Source organism: Cebus imitator, unplaced genomic scaffold (assembly GCF_001604975.1).
Source record: "Cebus imitator isolate Cc_AM_T3 unplaced genomic scaffold, Cebus_imitator-1.0 Scaffold153, whole genome shotgun sequence".
Taxonomy (NCBI): domain Eukaryota; kingdom Metazoa; phylum Chordata; class Mammalia; order Primates; family Cebidae; genus Cebus; species Cebus imitator.
The window spans coordinates 4,498,735-4,526,138 of record NW_016107468.1 but is presented as its reverse complement, the minus strand read 5'-3'; the positions used below and the strand labels follow the sequence as shown (position 1 = coordinate 4,526,138).

Genomic DNA, 27,404 nt, shown 5'->3' with positions numbered 1-27,404 from the left:
AATTCATCCGTGCAATTAAATATCCCCATCAACTATTAACAAATTAAGCATTCTGTAAGTTAAGACACATTAAAAAGAGATAATTGGCATTTGATTCTATTTTGTACGTCAGAGATGCATGTAATATTAATGACTCATGATCATGACTCTATTTTCTTGAGTCTTTTTAAAGTGCGTATTAATCATCTGTTAATGTTACCGTAACTCATGAAATACAAGCTAACTTTTTGCTTGGAGCCTTATACGCTCAGAGACAGTCATCACGGATGTCTACTGGGCATCCGAAGGTACTCCACTAAAGCACTTCTTTTTCTCTGTTGTTAACACTTACAGTCACACTTCCTTTCTGTCATCTGTCCTGGCTGAAGGCTGGCCTCCTGAGTGTCAGTGTGGACACTTGAGAGAAAGCATCTTTCAGCCAACATGTGAAACTCACCGTCTGTCAGTCCATCGTTTGAGTTTCATCCCTTTGAGATCTGAAGGTCAGTATGTCTTCAAGCCCTCACCATTAAGACCCAAACTTCTCTGAAGGTTTTGATTTAGTTAATCTTAAACTATTAATATTATTTGCAGATAGCCACGGATGTGGTCCTGAAACACTGCATGATTAACAGTGGGGTGGGAACTGAACCATAGGATAGCTTACCTTCTCTGCTGTAAAAATTTGCCCATGGCTGGCTCTACTCAAATGTAATTTTTCAGCTTTTGGTATGGGCAGGAAAATAACAGAACTTCTCAAAAATCACTTTTTTTTTTTTAAATCTGTGATAGAGTCTCCCTCTGTTGCCCAGGTTAGAATGCAGTAGCATGATCACAGCTCACTGCAGCCTCGACCTCCTGGGCTCCAGCAATACTCCCTCCTCTGCCTCCTGAGTAGCTGGGATTACAAGAGCACACCACCACCCTGGCTATTTTTTTTTTAATTATTATTTCAGTGGAGACATAGTCTTGCTATGTTGCCCAGGCTGGTCTTAAACTCCTGAACTCAGGCAATCCTCCCACCTTGGCCTCCCAAGGTTCTAGGATTACAGATGTGGGCCACTGGGCCTAGCTAAACTCTTACTCTTGTTAATCACAAATTTTTAAACTGAGAAAGAACTTTATGATTGTCTGTAAAAATTCTTCATCCCTACTCCATTATTCTATCTTATTATCTTAACACCAAGAAGCATACCCCTAAAACCGAGCCCAGGTACACAGGCCTCTCCTGCCACTCCCAATTTAAGACAGAACCATGATTTTAAGAGTCAGTTTGTCCCTCAGGTAAAACTCACACAACGTATTGAACTATAAATCCGGGATCAGAGGATTTTCAACAAAGCCCTTTTCCCCAAATAAGGTACCATTCACAGGTTCCAGAGATTAGGATTTCCACATCACATCTGAAAAGGCCTTTTGATATGGGATGGGGGCAGGAAAGTTCTAGGTAGAGAAGGACAGGGACTCTGGTGATGACTCCACCCTCAGGCCTGTGCCCACAGACATAAAAGAGGACAGGTATTCCTGTTTTCGCACTCAAAAAGTTGCCTTTTGGCCTACCATGACCCCCCCATCCTATGCCCATAAAAACCTGGGACTGTAGTTGGCACAGACACAGGCAGCTGGACATTGAGAGGGACAGAAGAATACACAGACAGACACCAGCAGACACTGGCAGCAGAATGATGTGGATGCTGAGGGGAGTTAGTCCGGGGGTGGTTACAGGAGAGTCTGGCAGTTGGGTGACCCAACTCCAGGGAAAGACCACCTTCCCACTCCATCCCCCTTCCAGCTCCCCATCCCTCTCATTGAGAGCTACCTCCACCACTCAAGAAGACCTTGTGCTCATTCTACAAGCCCACAAGTGATTTGGCTTTTCTGATACACTAGGGCAAGAATCCAGGATACAGAAAGCCCTCTGTAATTGTGATAAGGCAGAGGGTCTAACTAAGCTGATGAACACAACCTGCCTGCAGATGGCAAAGCTGAAAGAGCACACTGTAATACACACCCACTGGGACTTCAGGAGCTGTAAACACTCAACCCTAGACACTGCCATGGGGTCAGAGCCCAAAAATGCTCCCTGCAACCTGCCCATTTGCATGATGCCCCTAGGGCTTTGAGCAGTGGGGCACTGAAGAAGCAAGCCACACCCCTGTCACACACCCTGCAAGGGGGATAAGGGAACACTCTCATTTCACTTTTTCTCAAAATGAGGGACCATTCACAGGTTCCAGAGATTAGGAAAAGGACTTCACAGATGTGATTAAGTTCAGTATCTCAAGATGGGGAGATGATCCTAGATTCGGCATATGGATCCAAAATGTAATCAATCACAAGAGTCTGTACAAGTGGGAGGGAAGGCAGCAAAGGAGGAAAAGGTCATGTGATGAAGCAAGCTGGAAAGAAAGGGAGACGCAACATAGCCAAGAGCCAAGGGAGGGAACAGCTTCTGGAAGCTGTAAAAGGCAAAGAGATGGATCTCCCCGAGAGCCCGCAGAGGGGCCCACTCCTCCTCGATTTTAGCTTCATCGACTCATTGCAAACTTCCGACCTCAAGACAGATGCTGTAGCAGCATCTACCTGTGCTATTTCAAGTCATCATTTTCACAGAAATTTGTTACAGCAGCAAGAGAAAACCAATATACCATTGAAATCAACCTAATGCATTCAACTGCCTTGGTTTTTTTTTTTTTTTTTGAACGGAGTTTCACTCTTGTTGCCCAGGCTGGAGTGCAATGGCGTGATCTCAGCTCACCGCAACCTCCAACTTCTGTGTTCAAGTGATTCTGCTGTCTCAGCCTCCCAAGTAGCTGGGACTACAGGCACCTACAACCATGCCTGGCTAATTTTTGTANTTGAGACGGAGTTTTGCTCTTGTTGCCCAGACTGGAGTGCAATGGCATGATCTCAGCTCACTGACACCTCCAACTTCTGTGTTCAAGTGATTCTGCTGTCTCAGCCTCCCAAGTAGCTGGGACTACAGGCACCTACAACCATGCCTGGCTAATTTTTGTATTTTTAGTAGAGATGGGGTTTCACCATGTTGGCCAGGCTGGTCTCAAACTCCTGATGTCAGGTGATCCACCCACCGTGGCCTCCCAAAGCACTGGGATGACAGGCATGAGTCACCATGCCCAGCCTCAACCTCCTTTCTATTTGAGTTTTGCAACTGGTATGCCTCAAGATATTAATCTTCATAGCCAGAGGGGCAGCTGGGTGGGACCCAGGGCAAGAGCCATAAAGAGCTCCCCCATGGCCCTCCAGTTCCCCAGAACGCCACACATGCTTGTCCTTTTCTATGATCCTGCATCATGGAAAACACTGCAAACGCGGCAACAGTATGAGGCTTCAAGTATAAAATAGCTCCAGAAAAAATAACTTTCAAACTTCATCCTTAAAAGCTCCTGAACACAGCTCCTCTTATACAAGGAAGAATAAAGAAGTGTGAACACGACTATCACTTTGAAACTTTCGGTATTGCCGTTGGAAAGCTGCACTTGAAAACTTTAGATAAAGGTGCAAAATGCAACATCCTCCCTCTGCAGGAAAGCTGTGATCCCCAGACACCCATGTGCGGCTCCCGGAGAGCTGTGTACACACAGCGGCTCCAGCCCAAGGCAGGCTTCCCTGGCCTCTCTCAGTGGCTCCTTTTTACCCTTGAATTTGGGGGCTCACTGGCCACCAGAGCTCACCAGTCACAGACCTGATGGGGAGAGAAGGGTCTCCGGCGTCCCACCAGTCTTTTGGTGGGCTGATGTACATGCACCACAGCTCCCAGCTGTACCCATGGGCCGAGTTCTCATACCGCTGCACCTCAAAGTTGTCCTGTTTGATGTTGTCAATAGAGGGGAGGATCACACGCTTCCGGTTTTCCTGGATGCGGGACAGAACCGGCTCAGCCCTGAAACACAGAGAAACAGACATGAAATTTCTCTTCTCTCTCCTGAGGCACACCTCCCAAGACCACAGGGAATGAATAGCATTCGGCTAAAAGGCTGGGCTTTGGGAAGCCTGGAACTCAGATGGAAACTGAGGCTCCCAGGGACCTGCACACATTGGATCCTGCAGCTTCACACCTGGGCCAGGAAGTGTGTGAAATCCGCTCACACCTTTACCCTTATGGGAATGACCACAGTGATGCCTGCTCCAGCCTGAAAGCCTGGAATAAGAGTTCAGAATGTGGGATCTCCTGCTGAAGCAAGTACCAAGTCTCATTTTCATATTGACAGTGGACTCTATGATTTACAATGCATGACAGGTTTTTAAAAATATTCATTTATTATAATGTAAGTTCTTGGAGACATGTGCAGATCGTGCAGGTTTGTTACATAGGCATACACATGCCATGGTGGTTTGCTGCAATCCATCGCCCCGTCATCTACATTAGGTATTTCTCCTAATGCTATCCTTCTCCAATTCCCCCACTCCCTGCTAACCCTCCCTTTGCCCCCCAGCCCCCGACAGGCCCTGGTGTGTGATGTTCCCCTCTCTGTGTCCATGTGTTCTCGTTGTTCAACACTCACTTATGAGTGAGAACATGTGGAGTTTGGTTTTCTGTTCTTGTGTCAGTTTGCTGAGAATGATGGTTTCCAGCTTCACCCATGTCCCTGCAAAGGACATCATCCTTTTTTATGGTTGCATAGTATTCCATGGTAAATATGCACCACATTTTCTTTATCCAGTCTATCATTGATGGGCATTTGGGTTGGTCCTAAGTCTTTGCTCTTGTGAACAGTGTTGAAATAAACATACGTGTGCATGTGTCTTTATAATAGAATGATTTATAATCCTTTGGATATATACCCAGTAATGGGATTGCTGGGTCAAATGCTATTTCTATTTCCAGATCCTTGAGGAACTGCCATACTGTCTTCCACAATGGTTGAATTAATTTACACTCCTGACAGTTTTATACAGTGTTGTCAGTTTCCCCCCAGGGCACTGACTAACACTGCTCGTTTTTTCTTCTGCCACTGAATTCCCTTTCCCAAAATAGGTCACTTCTGCCCGGGATGGCCTGGTTTTAATATGCATTTCACTAGCTTCTCTCTCTCTCTCTCTCTCTCTCTCTCTCCCCCCCCCGTGTGTGTGTGTGTGTGTGTGTGTGTGCGCGCACACGTGTGCGCGTGTGCATGTGCGCACGCACATGTGTGTGACTACTTCAGTTGTTTTAATTGATTATTTAATTGATTTCTTAAAAGAGATCTAATGAAATTGGTTAGTAATAGAAGGCTGGAAACTAATTAAATGCAAAGGCAGGCAGAATCCTGCCCTGCTCACTTCCCCAGCTCGAGGCTGCAGCGGGAATTCATCAGGGATCTGGCTCCAGGTTCAAGGTGTAGCCCGGCTGGCTTAGGAGACAGCAGATGGTCAGACACCTCCACCATCATGTGCCTCTGAGGCAGACACAGGAAGAGATCATTTCCCACATTTGAGAAGGAGAAGATGGCTCTCTCCTAAGCCAGGGCATTAATCTCCCAGCTTACAACAGAATGCAGGCTTTGGAACAGAGTCAAGCAAAAATCCCATTCCTCTGCATTATCAGGAAGAATAATGAGAACACATAGTCGACAACCCATCTCGTTTCATTTGCAGCTATTGAATTACCTGTTGGCTCATCTCATCTTTCTATTTAAAATGAGCAATAAAATATACCCTGGGCCATTACCTGCTTCCAATACTTTTGCACACACCATATAAGCTGAAGCCAAATGGCACTGATTTTCCAAGGCTTCCAGGCAGGCTTAGAAGCATGGCCCTGGCCAAGTCTATACTCATGAAATTCTCCCCTGGGAATGCCCTTTGCTATTGGCAGAAAGCCTAGCCACCTAAGGAGGCTAGGTGGTACCAAGTACCACCTCTCTCACTATCTACTCCCAAGACCAAGTACCACGTCTCCCATGGGACTTCTTCCGCTCAACTCTTAGACCATTTCTCCACCTTAAGTCACAGTGACTGCACAGCTGCCTTTGCTAATAATCTCTGAACACACACTATTTTTCCTTATGAGCTAATCATAGCTGACCTTTATTGAGCACTTGCTGGTGCAAGGCACCATTTTAAATATTTCACGTGTGCTGACTGATGCAACCCCCAAGATAATCCTATGAGGCAGATATGATGATCACCATTATCCAAATGAGGAAACTGAGGCCCAGGGAGGCTAAGTAGCTTGCCTCAGGCTACACAGCCAACTGGTGGTAGAACCAGGTTTCTAACGTAGCTGGTCCGGTTCATGTCTTCATTCTGAAGCTCCTTGACCTCCCTGATGAACCATCATGAACCCCCATCCAAGTCCAGGCCATGCATATAGAAGCATTCAGTTCAGCCTATCCATCAGCTGTGAAAGAGTCACTGAGTATGAAGGCAGAAGACCTTGGTTCCAATAATATTTCTGTGGCTGAGAAGTCTGATCCCACTGTCTATGGGACAATGTATGACGGTTCCCAATAATTTGCTTCCTCTTCGCTGGGGAAGTCCTTCCTATTACCAAATGACCTGCAGTGCTTCCCCAGCGAAGCACATTCCTTCCTCCAACCTTCAGTTAACACTTAACCTGGACCTGTGAATTGGTTTGCCAAGGGGATGCAAGCCAATGTGACAGTGTCACATCAGAGCAGAAACTTTAACAGCAATTTCCAAGTTCAGCCTCTGTTCTTTTCCCTGAGCCACCAACATGGGATGTCCTAGACGGGAGGATTCCTTGGCTCTCAGAATACTGAGGATAAATCAAGCACAGTCACAGCCAGACAACCATAGCTAACGTGCCATGCACACAAGAGAGAAACATGTATTGTCATAAGTCATTGAGACTGGAGATTATTATTGCAGTAGAACCTGGTAAAAGTTGAGACATACTGTCTATCTTGTAGTGAAGAGCTGCAAAAGAGTTTTAATTCAAAGAGGATTCTACGCCACCTGGTAGAAGTGTGGAAAATGAGACTGAACGGCAAAGACTAAAGTCACAGAAATCAATGAGAATTAGATGACAAGTGGATTAGATTACATAGACCCGAATTAGACTGTAGACCTGAGGGCAGATACTAAACCTGCCAGCTTTTGAATCCCAGCTGAGTGTCTTTTAGCCGCAAGAAGAAGTTCCTCTTCAAAGAGCTTAGTTTATTTAGTTTCCTTGTTCTTTGTTCCCCGCTTTCAAAGCCAGACTTCCTTATCCTTTGTGCCTCCCTGCCCCAGTTTCAGTAAACAACTTTCTAGCCCATCCTAATCTACAAAGCCGACATCTACTACTCACTATGTAAATTACCCCTCCTGCTGCAATGGCTCTTCCCACTGAAACTGCCCTTCCCTCCTCATTATGCACATCCCAAGCACTCTTCAAGTTAGCCAATCAGGTTCCGCTTAGATTGTGTGGTCCAACTCCAGCCAAGGGAGGCAAGACACACTAGCAGAAACAAACTGCATTAGGAATAAAAATCTCTTCCCTTCTTTGTTCAGGGTGCCCTCATGGCAAGCAGCACCCTTCTGCAGAAGTAAATTTGCCTTGCTGAGAAATCCTTTGCATAAGTGCTCATTTTCTTTGCGACTCTGAGCTTTTATTCCCAAGTGTCCAACCATCCCAGTTTGTGCAGGACTCTTCCAGCCTTACCACCAAAAGTTCTGGGAAATCATTCAGCACCAAACTTCTTACTAATCAATCAACCCAGGGTACAGGTTATTTAACCTCTAATTTGATGGATCATTGGTTAGTTAGCAAAAATCATCTGACCATGCTTTAAAACTGGAACGTCCTATTCCAGTTTCAACATGATTTTGGCATTTTGTGGCCTCACTCTTTGTGCATCTAAACTCTTCTAATCCCCACATGCTCAGCAAACCTAGAACAGCACCAGGGATATGTTATGTATCTAGCAAGTATCTGTCAAAAGAATGAGTTCCAGCAGTGACCTCTTTTGTTTAGGTGAATGTTAAGAGCCAAGCTGGGAGAGTGGTGGTCAAGACGGAGAGAAAGAGGGAGACAGGAGAAACAGCAGACAAAACTGGCTGGAGCTGGAGGTTGACTGGATGAGTAACATGATGGCAAGGGGAAAATCAAGTGAAAGGCACACGTGTGGGGACCAACCAATTAGAAAGGAAAGAAAAGAGGAGGCAATGGTGCCAAGGAAAAGACAAGGTATGCCAAGCCTGAGGCTGTGATAGAACATTCACATGTCTCTGTTCAGAAGGCTTCTATGATAGCTCAGTGCTTCTCAAACTACAGCATGCATCAGAGTCCCCTGAAGGGCTGGTTACAACAGACTGCTGATCCCACCTGCATGGCTTCTGATTTCAGGGGACTGGGTGGAGCCCAGGAATTTGTATTTCTGCAAGTTCCCAGATTCTGCAGATGCTGTGGGTCTGGGCACCACACTTTGGGAATGATTATTACTAGTGATAAACAGCGCTGGAGCTCAGAGAGAGATGGGAAGAGAAGACACGCAGCTGGGAGTCACCAGGGTTTGATGACAGCAAAAGACTAGGAGGGAAAATTGGTGTCTAAGATGGCAACAGACCCTAGTGTGCACTTGAAGGAGTCAGTGTTATCAGTGGCCCCGGATTTCTTATGTGGTCATGTGCATAAATGCAGGAAGTAGAAAAGTTATTCTTCAAAGTTTCCTTTCTTGTTAAGGAATAAATCATAAGTGTTAGAAATAATAGTTTGTTTTAAAGGCTTTCTTCAAAGCCTTCTTCCTTTTTGCTTATAACTCTTTGCTAAGCCCTATCCTATGTAGCTGTTAGACAAGCTCACAGGCACATAGTACATTCTATGTCCTTGTACTGTAAACAAGATATTTATGCTATTACTTTTCTAAGTCCTTTTGCAAGCAATTTCCTGTCCCTTCCTTATTTAGACTTCCTCTTTTCCTTTTGTTCTCCATTGCCTTTATTCAAGAAAGTTTTAAGTTATTAGCCAATCAAGTTCAGTTTTAGATTGTGAAGTCTAGCTCCAACCAATGGAGATCAGACACAGCAGTAAGGACAGCCCCAAATGCATAAAAGACAAATACTGTCTGCTTTTCTTTGTTCATTGTACTCAACTGGCAAGACTGCTTGTGAGAGTACCCTTTCTGCAAGAAGTAAAGATTGCCTTGCTGAGAGATCGTTTGTCTCAGTGCCGATTTTTCTTTGTGGCACCGAGCATCTGTTTCCAACAATAAACATTGTCTTTTTATCCCGCCATTAAAAGGATTCTAGAGGTTGTTGCAAATGAAGAAGAACAGACATTTTAATGTTAATCAGTGATGGGATATTGGTTCTTCAAATCTAGTACAGTGAACAACACTTACTCAAGATGGCCGCAATGAGTGTAAATAAACACATTTGTGAACTACAAAACTCTGCTTCTTACTAATTAAGCAAACCAGGGTACAGGTTATTTAATCTCTAACTTGATGGATCATTGGTTAGTTAAGAACAATCATCAGACCATGCTTTAAAACTGGAAAGTCCTATTCCAATTTTAACAGGATTTTGGCACTTTTGTGGCCTCACTCATCCAAAATCTTCTACTTCCTGTACATTTAACCAATTTCTCACATACTGTTTTTTTCACCTGGAAAAATATCAGGGCCACTTCTGCAGAAAATACACTTCACCTTCCTCTGAATGATGTTAAAGATAATCCCATACATTCTGGGAAGCTTTACATGAGTAGTTAGAATTATAACTATATCTCTTTTCTCACAATGACAGTAAACCATTCTCCCCTGCAAAGAGAACAGCAAAGAAGGAAAAGAAAATGAAAATATGACTGCCTTGTGCCGTTTGCAGGAATTCCATTGAATTCTGTCTAATTGAGACATTATTTTCTTTTTCTCCTTCCTTTTTTTTTTTTTGGAATTTACCAACTTTAAATCTCCAACAGTGGCCTAGTATCCCTTAAGTCTGTATTTGTTTTTGTTTTTGTTCTTAATTTTGTTTTTTTTTGGAAATGGAAACTCTCTCTGTCACCCAGGATAGAGTGCAATGGTGCAATCTTGGCTCACTGCAATCTCCGCTCCCAGGTTCAAGCAATTCTCCTGCTTCAGCCTCCTGAGTAGCTGGGACTACAGGCATGCACCACTATGCCCGGCTAAGTTTTGTATTTTTAGTAGAGATGGAGTCTCACCATGTTCCCAGGCTGGTCTTGAACTGAACTCAAATGATCCACCCACCTCGGCCTCCCAAAGTGCAGGGATTACAGGCACAAGCCACTGTGCCCAGCCTGATACATCATTTTCTCTGGGGATTTTGATGATGATGACAAGATGCCAATGATGGTGAACTGAACAGATGGCAGACAAATTTCTCCCTGCTCCGCAGTTTTATCCCAGACAGTGGTATCACTTTCTTCTTCAATGAGCCTTTCTCCATTCTTCCAGTGCCCCTACAGGTGATAGGTGCGACACCCCATCTCCCAGATTCCAGCCCCTCTCAACCACAGCACAGGTCTTGAGCACCCCTGAGTTTCAGCTCATGACCTACCAGCCAGCAGTGAATTCCACATGGGCATCAAAGAAGCCAGTGACCTGCCCGGTGGCCACCTTCCAGCCCTCAATGCGAGCGCGGATCAGGCCTTCCCTCTTCCGATTTCTCACCACCTTCACCAGCCCGGGGTAGCGTTTGTGGACATACTCCTCCAGGGGAACCTTCAGCTCCTCTGCAAATGACAAAATATAATGTCTGTAAACATGTCATTTCGAATTTGCATCTAACCCAGTGCAATGCCCACAGATCTTCTGGGAGGTCAAAGATCTCAAAACAAAATTGCCTGTTACTCATTCTGGCAAAAAAGAAAATCTCATGAGCCTGGGAGTCAGAAGACATCTCAGATGCATTCACCCAGGACAGCTATCTTCTGACAGCCTGCAATCCGTATAGCCGGATGGATGGGAACCATGCCTGGCTTTTCTATCCTGGCTGCTGTGAGCCGGCACATGTCCTTTGGGATTCCTTTTCTTCAGGATCCTTCCTCCAACTTGGCCAGAATCCTTGTCCTTGTCCTCGTCCTCCTGCCACCCCAGGTCCATCCGGTTTATCCATTTCTATATCGGCTTTTTCATCTGCGCACAGACTCGTTCTTACAGTAATGTGTTTTGGGATGCAAAAGAAGTCTTTGCTCCGTTTAAGAAATGCTGTCTTGGGGGCAGAACTAATGCTACCAGGGATTGGATACTCTCCCTTCTGCAACCAGCAGGTGGGAAAGTGCTTCATTTCTGAGCTAATTTAATCCTTGCAGAAACCCTAGGAGGTTGCTAGATTAATTCCATTAATTAACTAGATTAATTCCATTTTGCAAATGAAGACATAATCTCAGGGAGGCTAACCTGTTCCAAGGTCATGCATGGGGTAATGGGAGAGCTGAAATACAACCCAACTGAATCTAACTCTATAACGATTGATGCCAGCCAGGTGTGCTGTTGTGCACCTGTACTTCCAGCTAGTCGGGAGGCTGAAGAAAGAGGACCACTTGAGCCCAGGAGTTGGAGGCTATTGTTATACCACTGCATTCCAGCCTGGGCAGCAGAGCAAGACCTGGTCTCTAATTTTAAGAATAAATAAAAATAAAGACATCTTTAAAAAATTTATTAAAAAGAGTGATACTTTGTGTGCATAAAAATCACCAGTTGTAGGGAGGAAAAGGAGGAGCTAGCAGGGAAGGCATTCTTAGATACCTGCAGTTGGTGCTGGGGAACTCAGGGACATGCCACTGAAGGCCACAGATCATGGAATGCTACAAGGAAAATCCCGCTTGCTCACCAGGGTTGGCCTGTGACTGCAGGAATCTCCATAAGTTCAGGGAGAACATTCTCAACGCTGAGCACCAGGCAAAATGCCAGGAGTTCGGCAGGCACCGTTAGCTCTTAGCTGCTATGTGATCTGCGACCTACTCGTGGCTTTTCCCAGGAACAGGATGTCAGCTCCTGGCTACACCAGCCACCATGTCTAGGTATCAAATGAATTCCTCATTTGTTAAGCAGTTGCAAGATTTCAGGGGAGGTCTATGGGCAGGGGATTGGCAAGGTTGGAAAAAGAAAAGTGTGGGTCATTACCACTGGCCTCACATCTAAAGAGCTCTGAGAGGTATAAAAGGGGTAAAAGGAGAATGCCTCATCCTTTGGTACTAGTCTCATGGCTGCTCAGACTAAAGGAGAAGCTATATATATAAAGCCCTCAATATCCACTCAATAAATGGTAAATCTAATAATAACTGGTTTACCATCGTTAATATTGATCAATTGCATAACTTCCTATGTACAACCACTTGTCTTTCTAACTAGCCGATATCAATTTTATTTTCATGTATTTTTATTTGTTGAGACAGAGTTTCCCTCTTGTTGGCCAGGCTGGAGTGCAGTGTTGATATCTTGGCTCACTGCAACCTCTGCCTCCAGAGGTTCACGTGATTCTCCTGCCTCAGCCTCCTGAGTTGCTGGGGTTACAGGCATGCATCATCATGCCTGGCCAATTTTTGTATTTTTAATGCAGACGGCGTTTCACCACATTGGCCTGACTGGTCTCAAATTCCTGGCCTCAAGTGATCCGCCTACCTTGGCCTCCCAAAGTGCTGGGATTACAGGCATGAGCCACGGCACCCAGCCAGATGCCACTGATTTAAAAAGAGAAAAAGAAGAGAAGAGGAAGAACAAGTTGATGAGTTTCTCTGGGGACAAGCTGAGGTGGTCAGAGGGCATTCTGGGGTATGCAGCTGAACCACAATGATCTAGAAGTGACAAGGCATGGCAGAGGCGTCAGGACTGTGTGATAAGAGATGATGTCCTAACATGGAGAAACCCCAACTCTACTAAAAATACAAAAACTACTACCTGGGTATGGTTGAGGCAGGAGGATTGCTAGAATCTGGGAGGCAGAGATTGCAGTGAGCCAAGATTGCCTCATTGCACTCCAGCCTGGGTGACAGAGTGAGACTCCATCTCAAGAAAAGAAGAAGAAAGGAGAAGGAGAAGGAGAAAGAAGAGGAGGAGAGGGGGAGGAGGAGGAACAGGAAGAAGAAGAAGAGGAAGAAGGAGGCCTGTAAGAAAGAGGGCGACAGTTCCAGGAACTGCAGTGAAGAAGGGTTAGAGCCACACTTTGTGGAACACATGTATTTAGGAGGCAGGAAGAAGTGCTAGTAAACAGTTGTGGCTCACTGCAGCCTCAACTTCCCAGGCTCAAGCAATCCTCCTGCCTCAGCCTCCCGAGCAGCTGGAACTACTGGCATACACCACTACACCCAGCTAAATTCTTTTGTTTCGCAGAGGGCTAGATAGAGAATGTAGAAGGAAGAAGGGCTGAAGAAGCCATGCTCAAGGGAGTACAGACAGGTCTGCAATGAGGAACCACAGTCCTCAAATGTGAGAAGCCAAGAGCATCATCTGGAGGTGTTGAAACAGACTCCAACACTTTGCAGGATAATGCTCCTATGACGCTACCTCAGAAGCATTATCCTGTAAAGCCTCCGGCAGGGTTTCTACAAGAAGCATATGTGCATTCATTTTATAAATATTTAAAGGGAGCCTCTGCAGGTGAGAAGGACAATGTCCCTGTCCTCAAAAGGCTGCTCAACCTCTGGGTTCAGGAAAGTCAAATGCATTAGAGAAAATGAGAGCTGAGAATGGCCTGTTATCTAGACAAACAGAAGGCCCCGATGGCACCAGTGAGAAGAAAGAAATCCCTTCCAGATGCAGTTGTCTCCGGCGGAGACGCGGTCAACAAAGTGAGAATTGGATGAGGTTATCTCAAGAGGGACTTCCAGAAAGCCTGTCTCTGGTAGAACACATTTGAGACAGCCTAAGAGCGTTACGGTGTTGAAGTTTGAAAATGGAGAGAAATGGAAGTTGAGGCAGAGTGCAAGAGTCCAAATTCACCCTAAAGTGAATGAGTCTATAGATTAGCCAAGTAAAACCAGGCCCCCAGGTCCACCATGGAAGCACACAAATCCCCAATCTAATGCTGGCCAGCCACAGTGGCCTGTAATCCCAGCACTTTGGGAAGCCTAGGCAAGCAGGTCACTTGAGCTTAGGAGTTCGAGACCAGCCTAGTCAAATAGTGTGACCCTGTCTCTGTTAAAAATACAAAAATTAGCCAGGCATGGTGGCACATCCCTGTAATTCCAGCTACTCAAGAGGCTGGAGTAGAATTGTTTGAACCCGGGAGGTGGAGGTTACAGTGAGCTGAGATCATGCCACTGAACTCCAGTCTGGCTGACAGAGCAAGACTCTCACAAAACAAAAGAAAAAAAGAAAAAAAAAACAAAAAAAGAAAGAAAGAAAGTCACTCCTTCACCTAAGATCCTTTATTATCCTTAACAGATGAAACCATTCTAGGATATTATAAGAACACCATGAAAAACATCTTACTTTATTTCCTCACCAACAAACTCAGAGAAGAAAACAGAAACTCATTTCTGCAAAAATAAATGCAGAAACCTCATTTCGGCAGAAATAAATGTTTTGAGTCCAATACAAAATTGGCCAAGTGCCATTTGGAAACTTATTGTTTCTTAAGATTTTGATGAACAGCATTTGAGGAGGTTGAGGGGGAGAAGCGAACACTGCCCGTGATCGGGAAAACTGGCAAGGGAGGAATGCATACTTGCTCCTTAACAATAAAACACACATGTCATCCAGGCGTATGGAGCATAAATTGGCAAAAGTTACAAAACAGTAAGAACTAAAGCAAGGAACATTACAGAATTCTGTCTCAATCCCACACTCTCAGTGAGATGACAGAATAAACTATGGGAACCAACTCTGGTCTCAGAGTCCTGCTCAGGAGCAAATACTAACCTAGTAGACTTGAAATTGCCCCTATACACTTTATAAAATTAATCAGGAGGCCAGGCACGACAGCTCATGCCTGTAAACCCAGCACTTTAGGAGCCCAAGGTGGGTGAATCACCTGAGGTCAGGAGTTCAAGACCTGTCTGGCCAACATGGTGAAACACCATCTTTATTAAATATACAAAAATTATCTGGGCATGGTGGCACATGCCTGTAATCTCAGCTACTCGGGAGGCTGAGGTGATAGGATCACTTGCATCCAGGAGGCGGAGGTTGCAGTGAGCCAAGATTGTGCCACTGCACTATAGCCTGGGCAACAGAGTGGGACTCTGTCTCAAAAGAAAAAAGTTATCAGAAAAGAAGGGATGGGGAAAATTAAAACAAACCAAGCATGCAGCACATTCAGAATTAATGTCATCTAGTCATCCTAGAATGACTAGGACAATAGAACCTGTTACAATATTACAGTCCCCCTTAACTGTTCTATAGATAACAACTTGAACATTATAAAACATTAAGTTTTCCCTTTGAGATATTCTTTCAGGTCCTGAATACCAATGAAACTGCTGACATTAGCTGGTCTGAAGAACCCCACAAGAAGCTGACTCACCAGAAAATGAAGTTTCTACATCCTGATGATTTCATCCCCTTTACCCTGATCAATCAATGACCTGAATTCTCCAGTCTCTCACCTTCCATGATCCCCTTAAAAGCTCCAGCCCAGAAATCCTCATGGAGGTGGATGCGAGGATCTCCCTCCATCACCTCATTTGGGTACCCTATGATCATGAAACTCTTTCTCTGTTGCAAACCCTGCTGTCTCACCTGCTGTCTCAGTGTAATTGGGATGTTTCTGCATGGTGGACATACAAACCTGGTGGTCCTAAAACAGATTCAGCTCCACCTGCTTCCAGAACCAATGCAAAAGTCTTAGTGCTTGGGAATTTTATGTGGGCTTGGGAAATGGCCACCTAGTCCAGGGTTGGGCCAAGTGTGCACATCCACAATGGTGGGTGACCTGACCTTTCAACTCTCACACAGTTATTAAACCTTGATGATAAGACTTACTGAATATTTCAATTGTCCTTCAAGATATGGAGATTCAGGAGAATCCACCTAAGCTTAGATGAGTGAGTGTTCCTCAAACTTTAACCTGCATCAGAATCACCCATAAGTCTGAGGTGGCCCAAGAACTTATATTTCTTACAAGCACACATCAGCTGCTGTGCTAAGTGCACTTGGCTCTGACTTAGCATTCATCCTCCCTGCCTAACTGGATCTGGGATTAATCAGACCCTGAGTGTGGACCAGAGCTTAACCCAACTAAACTGATATTCCAGAATTCCAGTGTTGCCCTGTCCATCTCCACTTTCCCCATGGCCTGGGACCTACTTGTCCTGCTTCATCTAAAAGATTGAACCCCTCGGAAGTGACCTTGGCCTACATGGTGAGGGTTTTCCATGTAGTTTCTGAAAATGGGATCTTTTAAAATATATATACATATACACACATACACATACACACATATATATAGTATATTTATATATATAAATATATATACATGCACACATACATACACAGGGACAGAGGCAGAGACAGGGTCTGCCCTTGTTTCCCAGGCTGGAGTGAAATGGTGCTGTCATGGCTCACTACAGCCTCGCCCTCCCGAGCTCAAGCAATCCTTCTGCCTCAGCCTCCTGAGTACCTAGAACCAGTGGCATGCACTACCATAGCTAACTAATTTCTTTTATTTTGTAGAGATGAGGTCTTGCTTTGTTACACAGGCTGGTTTCAAACTCCTGGCCTCAAGCAATCCTCCCATCTTGCCCTCCCAAAGCTCTGGAATTATAATCTTCCCATCTTGCCCTCCCAAAGCTGAGTGATCCACTGAGCTTGGCTCCAAAACTGGGATCCTGATGGCTGGCCCTCTCTGCGTGGGGAATTTCACAATTGGGTCAGTTCCTGGACAAGGATCCCATATGGTCCTGCCTTCTGCTTTCACTCCCTGTTCCTGTTACCACTGCTACTAATGCTATGATTCCACCAATACTCCTTCTGACACCCTCAGCCCCCATTACCACCACTGCCATGCTTATCACCAACACCTCTCCCTGCCAGCAGCTGCTGAGGTTTGGGCGTGCTGCTCACTGCGAATGCATGGGTTGTGACAGCTGGGGACGAGAAAATAGCACATATGGCATGTTCCAATTAAGAAACAAAATAGAATGAAAATGCCTGCCAGTATTCCCAGAGTGAGAATCACTGGGGACCTTCTGAAAATGCAGGTTCCTAGGCTCCTTTCTCAGTATCCCTAATTCAGTAGGCCTTCGTGGTACTGGCCAGCACATCGGGTCATTCTCATGCAAACCCCAAACGTCTCAAAAGCACTGATTCACTTTTTTCATTTTTTTTTTTACTATGTTTAAAATGTTTTGAACATTTAAAAATATACAGTTCACTGGCATTAAGTACATTAGCAACGTTGTGGAAATATCACTACTATCTATAACTTTTTCATCTCCTCAAACAGAAACCCCATTTCCATTAAGCAGTTGCTCCTCAGATCCCCTTTCCCAACCCCTCGTGACCACTAATGAGCTTTCTGTCCCTATAAATTTGCCTAATAAATGTAGTTCATGAAAATGCAGTCGTAAAATATGTGGTCTTTTATGTCTGCTAGCTTTGAAGTTGCAAAAGAAGAGGTGATTTTATGGTGTGTGTGATTTTTTTTTTTTTTTTTTGAGAGAGGGTCTCATTCTGTCACCCAGGCTGGAATACAGTGGCCGAATGACAGCTGACTGCAGCTTCCAACTCCTGGGCTCAAGTGATCCTCCTGCCTCAGCTTCCTGAGTAGCTGAGACTAGAAGGATGCACCACCATGACCAGCTACTTTTTTAATTTGTTTTTTGAAGATACAGGGTTTTACTATGCTCCTCAGGCTGGTCTTGAATGCTGGGCTTAAGTGATGCTACTGCCTTGGCCTCCCAAAGTGCTGGGATTACAAGCATGAGCCACCATGCCAGGCCTGTGTATGTGAATTTGAAAACCCTGTCCTTGCTGAGGGTCTGATTCCATATTCTGTGGCCAGGGGCTCCTTCCAACCCCCATTTTGGTAACTCGTGGGCTGGAGGCTTGCTCCTAAAGCCCAGTCTGGTCATCTGGCCTGCCCCTCCCCTGGGTTCCTCGGAAACCAGAGGAAAGAATTCAGCCCCTGAGTGGGGTCCACACCCTGGGCCCTCCCAGATGCCTGCGTTTCTTTCCACCCCTGATAGGAACTTCCAGCTTTCTGTGCCTGGGGACTCATGACAGAGATCACAGTGAAAAAATGGTCTTCAACCCAGAGTTTTAGCATAGACATTAGGACACTCAACATTTCTGCAACATCTCTTTCCTTTTTCTTTTTCTGAGATATTTCAATATTTTATATATGTAAGAATTAGTTTTGATGACCTAGAAAGAACATAAAACACAGACTGAAAACACTGGGATATCAACTACTTCAGAAGCTGAGGTAGGAGGATCACTTGAGCTCAAGAGGCAGAGGTTACAGTGAGCAGTGATCGCACTACTGCACTCCAGCCTGGGTGACAAAGTAGGATGTGATCTCATAAAAAAAAAAAAAAAAAAAAAAAAAAAAGAACCACCTGGAAATGCACGTGTGTCTGAGAATATCTTTATGCCTGAAATAACCAATCAGCTAAATGTATAAAAGCAGCCATACAAAGACCATGTTAAAATATTATTAAGTCTGGGCACGGTGGCTCACACCTGTAATCCCAGCACTTTGGGAGGCCAAGGTGGGTGGATCACAAGGTCAGAAGTTCAAGACCAGCCTGGCCAAGATGGTGAAACCTCGTCTCTAATAAATATAAAAAATAAATAAAAATGGCGAGGGGTGGTGGCACATGCCTGTAATCCCAGCTACTTGGGAGGCTGAGGCAGGAGAATCGCTTGAACTTGGGAGGCGGATTTTGCAGTGAGCTGAGACTGAGCTACTGTACTCCAGCCTTGGTGACAGAGCATGACTCAGTCTCAAAAAATAATAATATAAAATAAAACGTAAATATTATTACACAAAGTTTTAAAATATTATCTTTAAAAATGAATGAAAGATGGGGTAGGTGGAGAAACCAAATTGGATATTCTGCTCATGCAACATAGGGGTTCCTTATCTGTCCAATGGAGACAGCAAATCCCAAAAACAAACCTGGGTTTTGGGGACCTGATATTTATACAATTTGGGGGATTTTCTTTGAGAAAAATTTTTAAAAGCTTATTTTGTAAGTTTTCTAAAAATGCATGACATATAAACACACAGCAAGGGCCCCTTTAAGATGACCTCAAAGGGCACCCGCGCAAGTAAGGGATGAATGTATAAGCTTTGTTAGTTTCTCAGTGAGAAATTTCACCAATGCAAGAGTTCCTTTTCTGCTGACAATCACTATTTTTCAAACATTTCAAATACTATGCTTGTCTGTATCTACAATGAAATATTTATATCCCCAAATTGCTAACCAAGCTGACTAAAAATGTCAGCTAATCAGGAAACACTCCAGAACACTAGTCGGCCAACGTAGATCTCCTTTGCTAATTTAACCAGTGAATGGGCTGTCTTGCAAACTTGCAACATTCCATGTGTGTCTTCACACTTTCTGAGTCCTTATTAAACGCCACATGCTGTTGACCTACAGCAACTCCTTCATATTTCCTTTTTTTTTTTTTTTTTGAGCCTCACCCTGTCGCCCAGGCTGGAATGCAATGGTATGTTCTCGGCTCACTGCAACTTCTGTCTCCCTGTTTCAAGCAATTCTCCTGCCTCAGTCTCCCTGGTAGCTGGGACTGCAGGTGTGTGCCCCCACACCCAGCTAATCTTAAAGACTCTGTGGAGTAAGGACATAATTATCCCCACTTTATGGATGAGAAAAATAAAGCACAGAGAGGATGCTATGTTCTGAATGTCTGTTCCCTCAAAATTCATACGTTAAATGCCAGTCAATGCCTCTATGTGGGGTATTAGGAGGGCAAGCGTTTGGGAGGTGATCAGGTCAGGACTCTACCCTCATGAATGGGATGAGTGTCCTTACAAAAGAGGCCCCGGGGATATGGTTCACCACTCCCCACACATGGAGACACATAGAGAGACATGTACAAGGACTGGGCCCTCGCCAGACACTGACCTTGGACTTCCCAGATCCTTGAATTGTGAGCAATAAATTTCATTGCTTATAAATTACCCAGTCTAAGGCATTTCTTTTTAACTTCTTTATTTTTTATTTTTATTGATACATAATAGTTAAGCTATTATTTCTTATTTTATTTTGTTTCATTTAGAAACAGAGTCTCCCTCCATCACCTGGGCTACAGTACAATACAATGATCATAGCTCACTGTAGCCTCCAACTCATGGACTCAAACAATCCTCCTGCCTCAGCGCCCTTCCACCCCAAGTAGCTGGGACTACAGGCACACACTACTATGCCTGGCTAATAATTTATTATTTTTTTTTTTTTCGTAGACATGGGGTCTTGTTATGTTACTCGGGCTGGTCTCAAACTCCTGGCCTCAAGTGATCTTCCTGCCTCAGCCTCCCAAAGTACTGGGATTACAAGCTTGAGCCACAGCACCCAGCCTAAGGTACTTCTTATAGCAGTCTCCAAATGGACTAAGAGAGAATTTCCAGCAACTTTCCCAAGGTTACACCATTTGTAAGTGACATGCCTACATGCATCACCATTCTACCTCTGATTCCTGTGAACGAGATGTTGTGAAATTTGAAGTTGTCTGTCCGCTCATATAAAGCAGCTGTGGGCTGGTCTGGGCTTGCCCTGAGAGCCAGTTCCTTCTAGCAGCTTGGAACCCCCCACTCTGACTACAGACTCTCAGTGTGCACAAGCTTATTCCACGACACAGGGTTGCATGAGGGCCAAATGTGACTGCAAAGCACCAGTAAAATGATCCCTTTTCTTTTTAATCTGCAGCCATCAGCACCAATTTCAGAGGGGAAGGTCAGGGATTAGGACTGCAGCCATGAGTGGAAAGCTGGCTAGGCTGCAGGATGGGAGCAGCAGGCTCCGGACTTGAGGCAGGTGCCTACTTTTCCTAGGCTGCCTTCTGCTGACTGCTGTCAATGCTCTGCAGGGAAGAACCCTAAGGGCTGATTCAGAGGTCTCAAAAGAGCGGGCATCCAAGGAACCTTCTGAGCTTCCAACTCTTCTGAACAACACAATGAAGCTCCGAAGAAGGCTCAGGGATATAGGAGCCGCATATCTGGTGATACACACACCCCACCCCAGCACTGCCATCATGGCCTGGGCCCATCTGTCTCTGAAATCCTGGGCTGGAAGAACAGCCATGGTGAGGAAGCAAGCATGTAAAACTGCAGGATGAAATAACCTGGGAGGTGGCCGCACTGCATATTTTATTCCCCAAGCATCCCTCAGCTTTGCAGACTTAAATAATGCACTTGCTGACTATGGGCTGGAGAGAAAATGAGGCGAGAGTGAGAAACTTGAGGAAGAATAAGGGAGATTAAAGAGGGAGGCTTTTGCTGTCTATGAAAGCATTTTGAGGGCGATTCCATAGTGAGATCAAAGCAAGGACAAAAGAAAGCAAAAGACGAAAAGAAAAGCAAAGAGATGTGAGGTGCAAAATACCAAAGTGTTAAACTAAATATATCACATCGGGTTGTGCATTCATCAGAGGCACTTTGAAAAGGAAAGCCATCTCTGCTTCCAATTCCTTTGTTGAGAAATTCCTCTCTACCCCTTCTTCCATTTAAATTTTACCTTTTAGAAAACCAAAGCTACAAGGAAACATCATGGTACGTATAGGCTGTAGGCTACCTAGGCGAGAGCTCCCAAGTTGTCTCCCCAATTTAAAAGAGCATTCCCCTATCTTACCCCATCAAAGGCATTTGAAAGTCTCGCATTTGCAGCTGATTCTAATAATAACACGTGAATTTCAGCAATCAAATTTGTCTACAGGCTGGGGTGTGTTTTTCTTTATGTTCTTATTTACAGCAATATTGATTCTGAATGCTCTGAGGCTGGCAAATCTCTTCCTTGAAATAGAAAAAGTCACAGTCATTAAAGAGAAAGCAAAATAGAACACAAGAAATGCGAAGCCCTAGAGGGAACAGGGTCACATGTTGGCGCTTGGTCACTTCAAGTTTTCTTTAAACGTGTTTGGCAGCTGGGAATGGAATAACAGAAGCAAAGCATCCGGCCAGTTCACCCTTCTCTAGCACTTTGGGGTGCTCCGTATTCAGGACCCTGAAGTTCCCAAGGTCAAAGGCAGTGTAAATCCTATGCACAAATGAAATGCTCATGCCTGCTCACAGCAAATGTCCACGTTGTTAATGTAGCATATGAATCTTCTGTAAATAGCAGCTCTTATTAGCATCCTAAAGTTCTGCAAATCTAACATGGTTCTTTTAGCTAACGGAGACTATCGAACTATATAACATCAGAGCAGACGTGGACTGGAATGGCACTGTGGAACATTCTGGCTGAACAGCAGCTCTGCTAATACCAAACCACCTGCTATTCCCACACTTCACAATCATCTGGGCTAAACAGCCAATGTAGCAAAGCCAATGTCTGGGTTGTGACAGTATCCTAGAGTTTTGCAAGATGTTACGACCAGGAGAAACTGAGCAAAGGCTATGTGGAATTTCCTGTACCTCTTTGCAACTTTCTGTGAACCTATAATTAGTTCAAACTAAAAAGGTTTTGTGGTTGTTCTTGTTTTTTAAAAGCCAGTTAGTTGCTGAAGCTTTAGCTAGGGTTCTCACACTATCGCTTGTGTAAAGATACACACTTTGCTCATTCCTTCTTCCTTGGGGCCTAAGAAAACACAAAGAGAAATGTAAATGCACAACCTACTTAGGATTACAAACCCACACAGCAAATGCTGTCACACTGCTGTGATCTGTTTGGGGGCAAAAACAAGTATTATTTCTGATTAGGAAGCCTCTTTACAGGCAGCAGGGAAGGCAGGTAATGTTCAAATAAAGAGAGCATGGGCAAGCATGGAGCTGCATGATAAGAAGTTGTCTCTCGGCTACTTCACTCAGAGCCTCAGCAACACAGGAAGAATGTTATCTCTTGGAAACACAAGACTTCTCCCATCTCTGCATTATAAATCCAGAATAAAAGCAAACAATGCCAGTGTGACTTGTTCTCCAAAATCCCTTTTGGAGGTCCAGAGGGTATAACCTTCTGCTCCAAAAAGTTTTCTAACCTGAGCCATCTCGCTCTCAACCTTTGAATACAACCAACCAAGACAAGATGTTGATCAGTTATGCTTGTCGTACAGGGAAGTATTAGTGACAAAATGTACAACTGCCCAAATCATCAAGAAACTCAAACGATTGTGGTGGGAGATAGACAATTTCTGACACCTAAACCAACATTAACTATAGCATTCAAGCCAAAATATGCGCAATGTGACGTGCAAAAACATCCAGAACAATGCCAGAAGTCGGAAAAAAAAAATCTCTGCACATGTGCAACTGAAATTAGCTTATTCAGCAATTACTATAATTTAGCTGTGTGCTAGACCCTATAGCACAGAGCAAGTGATCAGTTTTACCATCAAGTGTTTTACCATTTAGAGGCAGGCAGATAAATGAATACAATTCAGTATGGTTTCCCAGCATGGATGACATGCAAGTTGAACACTGATGAATAGACTGGAGCTAGCAAACCAAATAATGTCATGAGCACACTCAACGGTACCCTTTATGATATTGTTAGGACTTGGACTATGTGCTTTGCAAGTATTACCTCTAAACCTCACAATGAAAACTCTGCACGAAAGCTACTATTACCCCAACTTACACAAGGTCAGGAAAGTTAAATGCCTTGGCCAAGGCCACATAGCTAAAATCTGGGCTGGGATTTCATTCCTCTCTTTCTTCTCCATGCAATTGCTTTAGAACTGCGGTCCCCAACCTTTTTGGTACCGGGAACCAACTTTTGTGGAAGACAATTTTTCCATGGACAGAGCGGAGTGATGGTTTCAGGATTTTTCAAGAGCATTACAGTTTTTGTGCACTTTACTTCCTTTTACTTTTTCTTTTTTGAGACAGTGTCTCACTCTGTCCCCCGGGCTGGAGTACAATGGCACAATCTAAGCTCACTGCAACCTCCGCCTCCCAGGTTCAAGTGATTCTCCTCCTAAGCAGCTGAGATTATAGGTGCTCGCCACCATGCCCGGCTCATCTTTTGTATTTTCAGTAGAGACGGGGTTTCACCGTGTGAGCCAGGATGGTCTCAACCTCCTGACCTCGTGATCTGCCCACTCACCATCATGTAGAATCAGTGGGAGCCCTGAGCTCTTCCTACAACTAGACAGTCCCATCTGGGGGTGTTGGGACACTGTGGAAGTTCATAAGCATTAGATTCTCATAGGGAGTGCACAGCCTAGATCCCGCGCATGCGCAGTTCATAGTAGGGTTCACGCTTCTGTGAGACTCTAATGCCACCGCTGATCTGATGGAAGGCAGAGCTCAGGTGGTAACGTGAGTGTGGGTAGCAGCTGTAAATACAGATGAAGCTTTACTCCTTCACGGGCCTCTCACCTCCTGCTGTGCAGTTTCATCCCTAACAGGCCATAAACCAGTTTACAGCCTAGTGGTTGAGGACCCCTGCTTTAGAACAAAGAAGATAACAAGGTAAGTTGGGGGGAAATAGGGGAGGGACAGCGGGGGGTGGGGAGTTGGGGAGAGATAACATGGGGAGAAATGACAGATATAGGTGATTTGGAGGAAGGCAGCAAATCACACTGCCATGCGTGTACCTATGCAACAATCTTGCATGTTCTTCACATGTACCCAAAACCTAAAATGCAATAAAAACAAGTAAAGTATTGAAAAGACATATAAAAGAGTATTGAGGGCTAGGCACGGTGACTCACATGTGCAATACCAGCGAGGGCAAGGTGGGCAGATCACCTGAAGTTGGGAGTTTGAGACCAGCCTGGACAACATGGTGAAACCCCGTCTCTACTAGAAATACAAAAATTAGCCAGGCGCAGTGGTAGGCGCCTGTAATTCCAGCTACTCGGGGGGTGCCAAGGCAGGAGAATCACTTGAACCTGAGAGGTGGAGGTTGCCGAGATGGCACCACTGCACTCCAGCTCAGGCAACAGAGCAATACTCCATCTCCGGAAACAAAAGAAGAAAAAGAAAAGAGTATTGAGAACCCTAATTATAGAAACAAAGAAGCTTCTCATAGTAGTTTAAGGAAAATTTGATGGCTAAAGTTACACCTCACCTAAGTTTTAAAGGCACAGTAAATTTCCATAGGACGTTGGAACTTGACGTAACCCAAAAGTGAAGTCCATACCCTTCCCAAACCTGTGACTCTTAATTCTTATCATATCCCATTCTTAACGAGGCATCACTCTCAGCAAATAACATAGAAATAGAAAACCAAGCACTGCGTGTTCTCACTAATAAGGGAGAACTGAACAATGAGAACACAGTACCCATCTTGTCACCTGAGCAGGGACTCTGGGGGTCCTCTTTGACTCCTGCCTCCTCTTTATAACCAATCAGTCATCATGTGATTCAGCCTCAGTGTTCCCAAATATTAAATAATTTAGCAGATGAAAACAGTGAATTTCAGATTGGTGGTTGGAGGACTATTAAACTGAGATAACCATATTTTGGGACAGAGTCTCTATGTTAAAAATTCTTAACTTTATACAAAATATTTCCTCTGTCTGGAATTTATTTTAAGAATAAACACCCACAAAAATAGATGTTAATATTTGTATAGTCTAGGAATAAAGAATCGCATTCTTAAGACCTTGGTATCAAAAAGAAAAGATTGATAGTTTTGACTACATGATGTAAAATTTATACTTACCAAAAAAAGACTATGAATAAGTTAAAGTGAGAAGCACAAATTGAGAGAAATGCCTGCAAAATGATGTGGAAGTTTGTTTAATATATAAAAAGTTCTTGATCTATACCAGAGAATACTATGTAGCCATAAAAAAGAGAATGAGTTCATATCCTTCCCAAGGACATGAATGAAGCTGCTAACCATCACTCCCAGCAAACTAACACAGGAATAGAAAACCAAACACTCCATGTTCTGACTCATAAGGGGGAGTTGAACAATGAGAACACATCACATACCAAGGCCTGTTGGGGGTGAGATGAAGGGGAAGGAGAGCATTAAGACAAATACCTAATACATGCAGAGCTTTAAACCTAGATGATGGGTTGATAGGTGCAGCAAACCACCATGGCATGTGTATATCTATGTAACAAACCTGCATGTTCTGCACATGTACCCCAGAACGTAAAGTAAAATAAAATAAAAGGTTCTTGTAAATCAACAAGACAAAGAAATAAAAAAGGAATAAGGACTCATCAATAGGAAAATCTCTAAAAAATATATAGTTAAGCATATGAAAAAGTGTTCATCATCAATATATTTTTAAATGCAGATTTAAAAATGAAATGCTGTTTCCCCTGCATCAGAACAAAAAAGATGGCAAAGATTAATAAGATTCAGTGTTGGTGAGAATACAGAGAAAAAGACCCTTTCATACACTCTCCATGAGACAGTACTGCATATCTGGAAGACAGTTTATCAATTTACATTAAACATTCTCAAAGGTGAATCTAAAACTTTTAGGATAAGATGATGAATTTAATTCATGAATCAGAGACCACTACTCAAAATTTACTAAAAACCGAAAGTAAGAGGATTTCTAAAATAAACAAACAACAAAACCCATAAACCTTCCAGAGCCAGAGAAAATGCAAGACAACAGCCACGACACTGAGGAAGCTAGAACGCAGATTCAGAGGGTTAACCAAGTGACAGATGTGTGACATATGACCCCAAGCTAACAGTGCCGGAAACTGGGAAACCAACTCGATATGTACCAGAGGATGCTCAAGAGGCAATGGAACCGGCAGCACCAGGTGCCTTTGGAACTGGGGGTAAAATGGATAGACTAAAATCAGGAAGACCAGCATGAAGGCCATTTGAAAAGAAACTGGTCACTAGATCCCCACTCCCACTTCTTTACTTTTTTTGAGATGGAGTCTTACTCTGTCCCCCAGGATGGAGTGCAGTGGTGTGATCTTAGCTCACTGCAAACATCACCTTCCGGGCTCAAGCTATTCTCCTGCCTCAGCCTCCCTCGTAATTGGGATTACAGGCATGTGCCACCCCTCCAGAAAATTTTTTGTATTTTTAGTGGAGATGAGGTTTCATCATGTTGGCCAGGTTGGTCTCAAATGCTTGACCTCAAATGATCCTCCTGCCTCTGCCTGGGACTACGAAAGAGCTGGGCTTACAGGCATGAGCCACTATGCCCGGCCCCACTCCCACTTCTTGTTTCACCCCACATGGATCACTACTGTCAAATCCAGTAAGTCCAACTCAAGTGCACAATGTCTAACCATCTTTTTAAAAATTGTATAAAATGGACATAACATGATATATACTATTTTAACCATTTTAAGTATACAGTGACATTGGGTACATACACATTATTGTGTAACCATCACCTACTTCCAGAACTTATTTCATCTTCTCAAACGAATCCCATACCCATTAAGCAGTAACTCCCCATTCCCCCCTCTGCCCAGCCGCTGGCCGTCTAATCACTATTTAAGAGATAACCATAAACAGA

General features: G+C 44.2%; 1 protein-coding gene across 1 annotated transcript in view; it reads right to left on the bottom strand.

Moving 5' to 3' along the window:
* Positions 1-3,633: 3,633 nt before the first annotated feature.
* GALNT17 (polypeptide N-acetylgalactosaminyltransferase 17) overlaps positions 3,634-27,404 on the bottom strand; it is a 273,645-nt gene continuing 249,874 nt past the window's right edge. Inside the window, exons 4-5 of the mRNA XM_017543329.2 lie at positions 10,444-10,618; positions 3,634-3,883 (exon numbers count right to left, since the gene is read on the bottom strand). Coding sequence (XP_017398818.1) covers positions 3,634-3,883; positions 10,444-10,618 — 425 coding nt within the window. The remainder of the gene's footprint in view (positions 3,884-10,443; positions 10,619-27,404) is intronic.